The sequence below is a fragment of the Pleuronectes platessa genome, chromosome 10, assembly GCF_947347685.1.
Source record: "Pleuronectes platessa chromosome 10, fPlePla1.1, whole genome shotgun sequence".
In the NCBI taxonomy this organism is placed as follows: Eukaryota; Metazoa; Chordata; class Actinopteri; order Pleuronectiformes; family Pleuronectidae; genus Pleuronectes; species Pleuronectes platessa.
Genome location: NC_070635.1, coordinates 160,799 through 172,500, shown reverse-complemented (window position 1 = coordinate 172,500; position 11,702 = coordinate 160,799). Strand labels below are relative to the sequence as shown.

Genomic DNA, 11,702 nt, shown 5'->3' with positions numbered 1-11,702 from the left:
TCTCTCTCTCTCCTCTCTCATCTCTCTCTCTCTCTCTCTCTCTCTCTCTCTCTCTCTCTCTCTCTCTCATCTCTCTCTCTCTCTTCTCCTCTCTCTCTCTCTCTCTCTCTCTCTCTCTCTCTCTCTCTCTCTCTCTCTCTCTCTCTCTCTCTCTCATGAGGCTGTTCTTCTAGTTCTTCTCCCTTTTGAGAGTTTAGAACGACTAAATGTTTTCTTCATACTTCGTCAGGTTGTTTAAATGATTTACAAACTGTCGACTTTAATGATCTTCCCTTTAACGCTCCCTGACCTTTGACCTTTTTCCAAAGTGGAAGCTTTGTTCCATACGAGCACTTTTCCAACAGAGAGAACCACTGAGGAGTTTTTTCCTTTGCCTGTAAATGTTCCGACCACTTGAAGGATCGGCCTGGAAACACATGGAAAGCATCAGGTGGTGTTGTGTGTCCCTCCCAGTGATTCAGTGTGCGATTCACTGCAGCTCGTGTCTCACGGCAGTAGAGTTTAGTTTCAGGTGAGAAGCGTCCTCACCTCCTTCTCCAGCTCCTCTCCGGCCTCCAGGATCTCTTCTCCTCGCAGCAGTCGCAGTTTCTCCACCTGCTGCCGCTGCATCCGTCCGGGCAGGAAGAAGTTCAGAGGGAAAGGCAGGTGCTCTGCGTACCAGCGGCGAGTCACATCCACATAGTTCTTTGGTTCGACCCAGAACGTGTAAATCTACAAAGGAATAAAATGAAAGGATTTGAATCACATATAGGGTTAAGGTTAGAACAGTCGAACACCAGACGAGCGTCTCACCAGAGCAGGCGTCAGCTTCTCCTCCATCAGAGAGATGAAGGCCAGACTGTCAGCACCTTCCTTCGCCGACAGATCGAAGTCTGCGTTAAATTTCTGAAAGTCACAACTCACGTTAAATAAATGTTTGTCAAAGATGTTTTCACAAGAGCATGTATGGGCGGGACCTCAACACCACGGATATTGTGAGGAAGAGGCGAGGCATTGTCTTTACATATGGTTCATCTTTATGTCTAGAATAAAAGTGAAGAGTGAAAACAGAGGATGAACATGTGACGCGTGAGGAAACATGAAGAGGAAAGACGACATGTGACTGAAGTGAATAAAATACAATCTGCAGCTGAGCGTGAAGCCGCAGGGTTTCTGCTCCTAGCTTCTTCAGCAGCGCTTCTCTCGCTGTGGTTCCTCTCCAGCCCACCGCAGCCAGCACACTGGCTAATGTGTTCCAGCTGCCGCTCCAGCATTTGGCTCAGATCATCGGAACAAGGAGCAGTCAGAGTGGAGCGCTGACGTCCACACGACTGATTTGGAAACAGGACGTCGACACATGAACACACACGCTCTGTCCTTTAGGTCGCTTACCCAAGTAAATAATTCATCATCTACAGCTGAGCTGGAAAAACTAACTGGCAATTGTTTCATGAGAATGATTCATCATTAGAAAAAACATGTTTTTTCAAACAAAAATAAAAATGTAACACATAAAATAAATGTTAAATCAAAAGTCCAGTGTGTAAGACTTAGGTGAAAGGATCTATCGTTAGAAATTGAATATACAATAATCATAATGATCTTTTCACTGCTGTGTTTATCTAAATTGTACAAATTGTTTCTTTACTAGAATGGGCACTTTATTTAAAGGGGACATATTGTGCCCATTTCACCACAGTTGATATGGTTCCTTGGATCTTAATGAAATGTCTGTAACATATTTTGGTCAAAATACCACAAGGATCATTTAAAACAGCCCCTTGTTACCCTGTCTAGAACAGCCCTGCTCAGGTTGAACTGTTTGGAGTGCCCCGCCCCCCTCAGCCCCAGTGAGCCTGGCTGCGAGAGCCCCAGCTCCCCAGCGCAGCCCCGCAGTGGGAGCAGTGGGAGCAGTGGGAGCTGGCGCAGCAGCAGCATCCTTCCACACTGTTGAGTCAACGTTTAGAGGTGTCCCGGGGGTCCCTTGTTTATGCGGCCGCTTAAATGTCTGACGGGTAGCAGCAGCGAGCTAACGCTAGCCGGGCTCCACCGGCCCGGTTAGCTGGACCCGGCTAGCGTTAGCTTGCTCGTGGCCAGGCCATGTAGCGAGACTCCATACATGGGCATGGTGTGACTATGACGTTTATTTCGGTCTTAATCCCATTGGACGCACTCTAGCGTAAAGTTTCTAAAATAGAGGAACCACAACAAATCGAGGGAGTTGGTTTTTTCCTTTTGGGACGGTAAACATGCCAGATACCAAATGAACCTGTAGAAGCACTACAAAAGTGGAATTTTCATAATATGTCCCCTTTAAATAATATATACAAAAACACTAAGTATTAAGGAGGGGGAGAGGAGAGGGGTACTCAGCTGCAACATGACACTTCACCACCAGATGTCACTAAATCCTACACACTGAACGTTTAAAGCTGCCGCAGCTTCACACATACACATCAGTAAGGCTCCACCCCCTACTCCTCCAAATATGGTTACTTGTGTTTTCAAATGACTGAGGCTTCAAAACAGAAGCTCACAAATCGACGTCACAGTGACGCTCAACAATCGTTTCCGTGTTTCTTGAAAATACAACGAATTCCTGTTTCACTGTGAAATCTCATGGAAACGTCACACAGTAGCACCAGGTTAAAAAATCTATTGATTCTCTGATTAAAATCTATTGATAAAAAGGAGGAATCAATCTTTAAATATTTGCCTTTTCCTATTTTACATAAGAACGGCAGCAACATTTTAGCCAATCAGCGAGCAGCAAGTCGCTTCTCTCATTTCACAACTTCTGGAGACGGCGTTTACACTCAAACGTTTGTACTTAGTGGGGACACTCATAATACATTCCTTAACCCCTAGCCCCTCACTCCTAGCCCCTAGCCCCTCACTCCTAGCCCCTCACCACTCACTCCTCACTCCTAGCCCCTCACCCCTCACTCCTAGCCCCTCACCCCTAGCCCCTCACCCCTCACTCCTCACCCCTAGCCCCTAGCCCCTCACTCCTAGCCCCTCACCACTCACTCCTAGCCCCTAGCCCCTCACTCTTAGGCCCTCGCCCCTCACTCCTAGCCCCTAGCCCCTCACTCCTAGCCCCTCACCACTCACCCCTAGCCCCTCACCCCTCACTCCTAGCCCCCTCACCCCTAGCCCCTCACTCCTAGCCCCTAGCCCCTCACCACTCACTCCTAGCCCCTCACTCCTAGCCCCTAGCCCCTCACTCCTAGCCCCTAGCCCCTCACCACTCACTCCTAGCCCCTCACTCCTAGCCCCTAGCCCCTCACTCCTAGCCCCTCACTCCTAGCCCCTAGCCCCTCACCCCTCACCCCTCACTCCTAGCCCCCTCACCCCTAGCCCCTCACCACTCACTCCTAGCCCCTCACTCCTAGCCCCTCACCCCTCACCACTCACTCCTAGCCCCTCACCCCTCACCACTCACTCCTAGCCACTCACTCCTAGCCCCTCACCACTCACTCCTAGCCCCTCACCCCTCACTCCTAGCCCCTAACCAATCACTCCTAGCCCCTAGCCCCTCACCACTCACTCCTAGCCCCTCACCAATCACTCCTAGCCCCTAGCCCCTCACCACTCACTCCTAGCCCCTCACACCTCACTCCTAGCCCCTCACCACTCACTCCTACCCCTAGCCCCTCACCACTCACTCCTAGCCCCTCACCACTCACCACTCACTCCTAGCCCCTAACCACTCACTCCTAGCCCCTAGCCCCTCACCACTCACTCCTAGCCCCTCACCAATCACTCCTAGCCCCTAGCCCCCTGTTGTTTCTCCGTGGAGATGAACCAGAGACCTTCTCTGTCCATAGTCCAAGTTTCTGCCACTAGACCACCGCCTCTCCTAACGCACTAAGTAAGAGGTTTCCTTGTTCAGTTTACAGATTTCCTTCTGACAATTTCTTTTATATCCAAGTAAAATGGTATTGTACAATGAAATATCCGGAACTCAATTGATATTAAATGAATTAGAAAAACGATGTATTTTCAGTTTCTGGACCTGAAATCCATCAGGACAGTGGATATTAGAACAGACACATGAGGAGGAGAAAGACACATGTTGAGTTAGTGAGGGCTCAGCTTTTTAAAGGAAATTTGAAAAGATAATTATCAGCTCTGATGGAATGTGCCTCTGGCTGCTGCTTCCTGTTGGTTAATGAGTTTTTCCAGTTGAGAGAGCGAGAGAGAGAGAGAGAGAGAGAGAGAGAGAGAGAGAGAGAGAGAGACACACACACAAATTCTGGACGTATTCCTCACATGTTCCTCACATGTTCTGTCTGTGAGAACAAACGTCTGAGTCAGTGTCTCTGGACATGTTCTGGATCTTCTCCTGTAGCCTCCTGGTAACATCTGACCAAAATTAAACTCACAATGACTCACACTCTTTCTCCACCATTCTGTTCCTCTGAGGAACCAACCATAGCTGAGCATCCATCTATATCTTCAACAAAGTTAAATTAATTTCTTCACGTCATCATCATGGTGGAATCAAGCCCTGACAAATGTGCAGGTGTTTCAAGATGCAAGACTCAGGAGTTTGAGTTTATTGTCATATGCACATGAAATGCTTGGGTCAAAGGCTCTCTTCTAGAAATGCTCAGATTATTACAAGTTTACCTGTTTCCTCAGGTGTATGATGATTTCAGAGGGTCTGGACAGACTTTCTTTTTGATTGGTCCTCAGAGCAGGAAGTGAACCTGAGGGAGCAGAGTCGACATGTGACTGAGAGAATTATGGGAAATTGATCCTGAATGAGTGAGCGGGGATCGAACTCACCGCCGGGACTCCGCCAGGGGTTAGACATCTTCTTAAGTTTGAGGGGAGCTCCTGCGAACTGAGCGTAGGCCTGCAGACACAAAACATCGCAAAACATTACACCACAATTACAGAATACTCGCACAAAATAACCCACACACACTTGATGACAGAAAACCACACTCTGCTTCAGTCTGAGTCCAGAGTTTCCTCCGGTTTATCTCTGTGTTATGTCTCCAGCACGTGCTGAAGACGATGGGCTATACTCTATACTAGAGTCTGAGTCACATGACGTCAGACTTGATAGATGTCTTTCAGCTGCTTTCTGTTGTGAGCACAGTGATGTACACTCTGTGAACAACTGTTTGGTTTGCAAATACAAAACATACATGATGAACAAACACACTAAATATTTCTAATAAATGATAGTTCAGATAAAAACAGCCTTCCACATTTCAAATGTACAAATAAATAAATCCCACAAGTACAAAAATGTATTTGCTGGAAGTACAAACAAATACATCCCCTCAAGCCAACAAACATTATTTTACAAGTGCAAAAACACATTCTACAAGTACGACCTTCGTCCCTGTTGTTCCGCCCTTGTGTCTCTCTAAGGTCTTTCTCACTAATGTCCTGCGTCACAGTAACGTTTCAGTTTTTGTTCAAATGTCAACATCAGGTTAACATTGATGAGCAGCTGTGAAAGGAGTCGTCTTAACCCTACTGAAATAACGAAGAACACAATGAAGAAAATGTATCTCAGATACCAACGCTGCCATCTTGTGGTAATGTACGGTCTGTGCAGCAGTGACTGTGGGGTGGGGCTGTGGTATCAAGATCCCGCCCTATATACGCTCTGAACCAATCATGAGTCAGCAGCTGTAAATCATGACCTCTCAGCCCGTTTATATTCTATCAATGTCAATATTTATCAGTGCCATTGTGCGTTTGTCAGTGTGTATGTGTGTGTATGTGTGTGTCACAGTTTGCGTTTGTCAGTGTGTGTATATGTGTGTATGTGTGTGTCAGTGTCGGTCACAGTTTGCGTGTGTCAGTGTGTGTCAGTGTGTGTATATATGTGTGTATGTGTGTGTCAGTGTCGGTCACAGTTTGCGTTTGTCAGTGTGTATCTACTTCCGTTCGGTTCCGTTCGGGTCCGGTCGGGTCCACACTCACCAGAACCACCAGACAGTCGGAGCTGACGGACGGCAGACCCCAGTCTCCTTCCCAACAAAACAACTCATCCGGCGCCGCCATCTTGAGCCCACACACTACTCTTCACCCGGCAGAGAAACTCATTTCCGGTTATTTCCAAAATAAGATGCTGTTTTCTGTGAGAGATCCTAGACTAAAATAATAACAGTATGATGTTTGAAATGTTTTCTTACTATTTTCAGGAAACGGTTGTTTCCGAGTTGTGAGATAAACTTCTCATTCTAACTTAGAACACAACACAAAACTTTATAACATCTCTAACTATAACAAATATAATATCGCTCATATATATTATCACAAAAAAACAGAGTACATCTTTGACAGCCGCCACTAGATGGTGCTGTGGTAGCTCTGCCAATGATAGTTACTCATCTGTCTGTCTGTATCACATGTAGCTGTAAAGATAACAGGCATGTGTAGCTCCAAGCTAATAGACACATGTAGCTCCAAAGCTAACAGTCATGTGTAGTTCTAAAGCTAACAGGCATGTGTAGCTCTTAAGCTAATAGTCACATGTAGCTCCAAAGCTAACTGTCACGTGTAGCTATAAAGCTAATAGTAACGTGTAGCTCTAAAGCTAATAGTCACATGTAGCTGTAAAGCTAACTGTCATGTGTATCTATAAAGCTAATGGTAACGTGTAGCTGTAAAGCTAATAGTCGCATGTAGCTCTAAAGATAATAGTCACGTGTAGCTATAGAGCTAACTGTCACGTGTAGCTGTAAAGCTAATAGTCGCATGTAGCTCTATAGCTAACTGTTCCCTGAGTTCTCCTGGTCTTCTAGAAACAAAGTCTGCTGGAAGCCCCAGGTTCTGCGCTGAATTCCGGAAGGTGTAGGCTCTAGCTGTCCCAGATGCACATCCATTGCCTCTCATTGATGACTGCTGATGAAATTAGTCCTGCAAAGTATTGAGTAAACTTGACAAGTTAAAGGGATATCGGCAGGTTCCCTTAACTAACCTCAATAGCACCGGCATCGGCAGCAACACACACATTACAAAGCCATACATCATACACAGATACCCACTAGGCCACCTTCTCAAAGGGCCAGGCTCACCACAGTGTGCTGCCTGTTGAAGTAGCAGCTGATAAAAAATCAGGTTCATCACATTTAAAATAAACCAATAATGTAAAATTCATAAGTTGCATCTGATTATGAATGATAAACGTTTTTGTAACTCAGCTTTTATTCAGCATTTTATTAAAAGTGGATTTTAACAGCTGGATTTCTTGTACAGATAAATGGTCCCGCTGATGAACGGCTTCTCGGTCACGTTGTCCTCGTCTCTATCAGGACTCAGATTTAAGCTTCGCATGTATTTGTCTGCTTGTTTCAGTCCAACTCGACTCCACAGCCCCTCGTCCTCCATCAGCTGCAGCTCCCTCTCCAGATCCTCCTTGTATTGCTGAGCTTGTGTTTCTGTGTGGTTGCCTCTTGCGATACACACCAGGGCTCCTGCAAACAAAGAACAACTCTCTGAAGATTTGTCTGAAGGTTTTCATCTCGGCCGTAAACCAACTCAACGACTGGATTTGTTTCCTAATTTTTTCTAAAGCGTTCAGTTTGAGAGCGCGAATTAATTTCATGCTTTTACTTAAACCCGTCGCTAACACTCAAACAGCCTCTGGTTGTGCTCAAACTGTTCGCTTGCACTCAGATATACTCTCAGGTGTAGTGATGACAAGTAAATTGTCCCGCCCTCATCGTTTATGTCCTGTACAGTTACTTTAACCAGGTTTATACACTCCCACCCTCCACAGCTTTATTTTTCCACCTGCTTCATGTGTGTTTGAAGAAAAAACTACAACACCATCATGGAGCAGGACTCTGGCATATCTCTGTCAACATGGATCTCAAGGTTTTTACGTTATGTGAACACTGGTGCTAAAAACTATGAGACGACAACGTCTCTAGTTTCCTTTTGTAATTTAGGGAACAGCACCAACAACAAAAGTAACCCCAACGAGCGCGTGGGAATTTCAGTCGTCATCACTACACCTGACATTCTATTGGTTGCGGAGTTACACAGACTAGTTGCACTGAAAAGGAGCAAATGTTTCACATGCACAGACGCAGCAGGAGCGTGAGGAGAAGAGCTGAAGTGGGAGCACAGGAAATCGCACACAACAAAATATCAAGTTTGAGCAGAAGCAGCAACTGTCTGAGTGTGAGTGAAGAGTTCAGAGTCAAAGCATGAAAGGAATCAGTCCTGTTCTCAAACTGAATGACCACGCTCTGGAGTAAAGAAGCAGAAGCACAAAACAACCTCCCTGATTCATCTGCATCACAAACCACGTGTTTCAGAGTTTTACTCTATAAACTAAACCTGACACTAGTTTTACTGTTCACTGAAGACTCGTGCCCAGTTGCAGTGACGGGTGTGAGCTGCTCACCTGGTTTGGCGGCCTGGCAGAGTTCTCTGACAACACTGACCGGAGCGAAACCAGCACAAAGACCTCCCACGATGATCACCACATGGAACGCACCTGAGGAAGGAAGAGGAGTGGGTTCGGGTTCCGAGGCAGAAGACTTCATACAGGTGCAGTGTGCGTACAGTGCGTACATTGTGTGTGCGGTGTGTGTGCAGTGTGTGTGGTGTCTGTTCAGTGTTTATATATAGTGTATACAGTATGTACAGTGTGCGTGTACAGTGTGTATATAGAGTATATAATTGTGTACAGCATGTATACAGTATGTACACTGTGTACCGTATGTACAGTGTGTATATAGAGTGCACACAGTGTGTGTATAGTGTATATAAAGTTTATAGAGTGTGTGTAGTGTACCAGTCTGTGCAGGCAGTGGGTCTGTTCCCAGTAAAGCCAGTTTCAGGTCCTGATAGAGTCCGGTCTCAGCAGCTTGTTCCAGCATTCCTTTACTGCTGTCCACTCCCACAAAGTGTCTGAAGCCTAGTTCAAACATCTGGACTCACAACAACAAGATGACCAACATCAACACCTGATGAGACTTCAACACAACACGTGTTCAGATTCTGAGGACGGTCCTCTTGAAGCTGTTTTGTCACCAGAATCTTACCAGTTTAGCGACCCATCCGGTTCCACAGGCCACGTCCAGAACCAGAACATCTCCAGGACTCCCAGTGAAGTTCTCAGACAGGAAATCTACAGCCAGATGTGGAGCTCTGTAGCTCATCAGAGAGGTGTCCTGTTCAACAAACACATGTTCAGTTCCAGATGTTACAGCAGCTGGCGGACGTCCGAAGCAGCACTGATCCTGAGGCCCTGTCCCTGCAGCTGCAGTTCAGTTTGTTGCCCACTAGGGGGGAGCGAAACCAGCTGATCCCAATGTTCTTTAAACAAGGGGTTCTCAACTGGTCTGAGTTCGTGTCCCACCATCATAAAAATAAGCAAATTATGTAGCTTTAGCTGAGAATACTCTTCTGTGCTGTGAAAATATGGGTTTCTATTAGCATTACAATGCATAAACGCCACGTACTGTTAAGGCAGGGGTCTGCAACCCGCGGCTCTGGAGCCCCTCTGCAGTCGCTCCATGTAAAGTGTTTTGCATGTTTCACATATTTTTCGCGAACGGTGAACTTAACGAATCAGTTTTCATATGATGAACGACAGTGAACGTCACGTTCATTTTTTATATCATCATCGTATCAGGAATTACCTCATCATGAACTACCAGGAGCAGGCGAATGTGTGGTTCTGTGTGTGTGTGTGTGCTCCAAGATAGTGCTCACACACACACACAGATCCCGGGGCCCCGCCCCCCGCTCACTCGCTCAGAGACGCACACAGTGAGATCAGCTCGTTCACATGAAGCAGCTGCTCAGAGATCAGCTCAGCAGCTTCTTGATCAGAGCAGAAGCTGCAGGTGGTTTGTACCCAGCTTCAGTTTGTGTGTCCACCTCCAGTCTGACCTGCTCTCACGTTTTGTTTTAATATTTCGTCAACTAAAATATGCGTCACATCCTATTACGTCTCCGGCCCGGCGCTCTTCCCTGCAGGTCGCTCATCTATCGTGTCCGACTCCCGGCCTCGCTAAACTAACCAGGGATAAATCCCCAACAAGAAAAGTCTGGGAGGAAAATAGAGTTTAATTCTGCGTGGACAGACAACGATGCTGTCTTACCTGTATGCTTGATGTGTGGTGAGGAATTTGCAAACAACAAAAAATGTATTGTTTAAAGACATTTCCAGAGCGAGCACATAGCATCTGCTGAAAAGTACCCAGCTGGAGATGAGCAAAGAAAGCTTAGTTCTGTGTTTCATTTATTTCAAAGTAGGCCTACACATGTATTTTGTTCTCCTCTTCATACGAGTTTGGTGTTTTCCTTTTTGTAATAGCGATCAAAATAGCAATAAATGTCCATTTATTTTATTGTCGTTCTATAATTTAAGAAAGGCAACAAACTATATTTTTGATATATATTGTATAACTATATATATATTACTTTATAACCTGTGTTATCGAATATGTTTTGCAGCTCCAGACAGATTTAATTTGGGGGAAGAGGGGGGGAAATGGCTCTTTCGATAGTAAAGGTTACCGACCCCTGTGAGTGTGAATAGACTGCACTCTGCTGCATAAAAAAATCCCCTTCAAAATAAAAGCACAGGATGTTTTTCTTAAAAGTGTTTCGTGCCCAGGTGCAGGCCGACCCACTGAAAACGGGACGCACAAGTTGAGAATCATTGCTTTAAACTCACTGTTTCGTAGTTTTTGGCCCACATGTTGTAGAACTGAGCTGTATCTCTCGCCTGAGGACTCTTGCACGACTGAAGGTGGAGTATGACTTCTTCTGTAGTTCTACATTCCGACATGATTACGGCGACGTCACACCTGAGGAGACAAGTTGAGTTTATATGAGATTCTAAACTAACACACTAAAAACAAAGTAACATGGAGAGAGAACCTGTGAAATCGAAGACACGTTCTTGTTAAAGGAAGCGAGTTGCACTCACCTGTCTGATACAGGACAGACTGTTCAGACTGTTCACAGACTGGACCAACTGGATCACAAAAGCTCACTGAACCGGTTTGTGTTTGAGTGGGTCCCTTAAGTCTCTAAAAGTAGAGGAGGAGCCAGAGCTTTCAGCCATCAAGCTCCTCGGCTGTGGAATAATCTACCACTTTCAGTTCGGGAGGCAGTCACCATCTGTTCGTTTAAGAGTAGACTCAAAACCTTCCTTTTTGATAAAGCTTATAGTTAGAGCTAATTAGTGCGCCAGAACGTTACTTGTTCTATTTTATGACACATGACACACGGAGCTTCTCCTTCCAGCTTCTCCTTCCTCTTCTCCATCCCTACCCCCTTCCCCGGAATCCCTTTGCTTTATCACCCGCAGATCCAGGGCCTCTGTGGCCGCACCATGGATTGCGGTTTGTGGATCGCGCACCGGGGGTCGTGGTGGTGGATCCATTTTGGTGGATTCTGAGTCATGTGGGCTGATCGTGGTGGTGGACCCAGTGTTGCGTTGGCATCGGGTCCGGGCATCGGACCAGGACCGCGGCGGCGGCTCGTGGTGGGTCCTGGTGGGCGGCGGTGGACGGTGACTGAGGACTGGAGTGGCGTTCTGGTCTGGATGGTGGATCGTGGTCTAGATGGTTGATGACCATGGACTGTGATCGCAGCGGGACTGCTTGGCATATCATGTTGGGGTTGTCCTTCGGGATGTCTACCCTCATCAAATGCTGCTAGAGACTTTAATCTTTAATCTTGATGATGTTTTCCTGCACGTGGCATCTGTTGACTTGTGT

At 46.3% G+C, this 11,702-nt stretch overlaps 2 protein-coding genes across 2 annotated transcripts in view; both read right to left on the bottom strand.

The window, feature by feature from the left end:
• LOC128449933 (metaxin-1-like) overlaps positions 1-6,528 on the bottom strand; it is an 8,110-nt gene extending 1,582 nt beyond the window's left edge. Inside the window, 5 exon segments of the mRNA XM_053433296.1 lie at positions 529-711; positions 793-885; positions 4,615-4,694; positions 4,774-4,843; positions 5,932-6,528. Of these exon segments, the coding sequence (XP_053289271.1) occupies positions 529-711; positions 793-885; positions 4,615-4,694; positions 4,774-4,843; positions 5,932-6,012 (507 nt within the window). The 5' untranslated portion in view covers positions 6,013-6,528.
• A 656-nt stretch (positions 6,529-7,184) lies between these two features.
• Positions 7,185-11,363, bottom strand: LOC128449934 (methyltransferase-like protein 27). Its single transcript, XM_053433297.1, has 6 exons — positions 10,907-11,363; positions 10,652-10,784; positions 9,009-9,137; positions 8,759-8,894; positions 8,366-8,458; positions 7,185-7,427 (listed from the first exon to the last, which is right to left on the bottom strand). The coding sequence occupies exons 2-6, from the start codon at positions 10,763-10,765 to the stop codon at positions 7,186-7,188; spliced, it is 714 nt and encodes a 237-aa protein (XP_053289272.1). The 5' UTR covers positions 10,766-10,784; positions 10,907-11,363; the 3' UTR covers position 7,185.
• Positions 11,364-11,702: the final 339 nt, after the last annotated feature.

What these genes read in the sequence shown, in the direction of transcription:
- LOC128449934 (XM_053433297.1), bottom strand. Translation starts at nt 10,765, where the DNA reads ATGTCGGAATGTAGAACTACAGAAGAAGTCATACTCCACCTTCAGTCG. An exon ending in CCCACTGCCTGCACAGACTG is followed by an intron (nt 8,459 to 8,758) that starts GTACACTACACA and finishes TTCCTTCCTCAG; the next exon opens with GTGCGTTCCATGTGGTGATC. An exon ending in CTGCCAGGCCGCCAAACCAG is followed by an intron (nt 7,428 to 8,365) that starts GTGAGCAGCTCA and finishes CTTTGTTTGCAG; the next exon opens with GAGCCCTGGTGTGTATCGCA.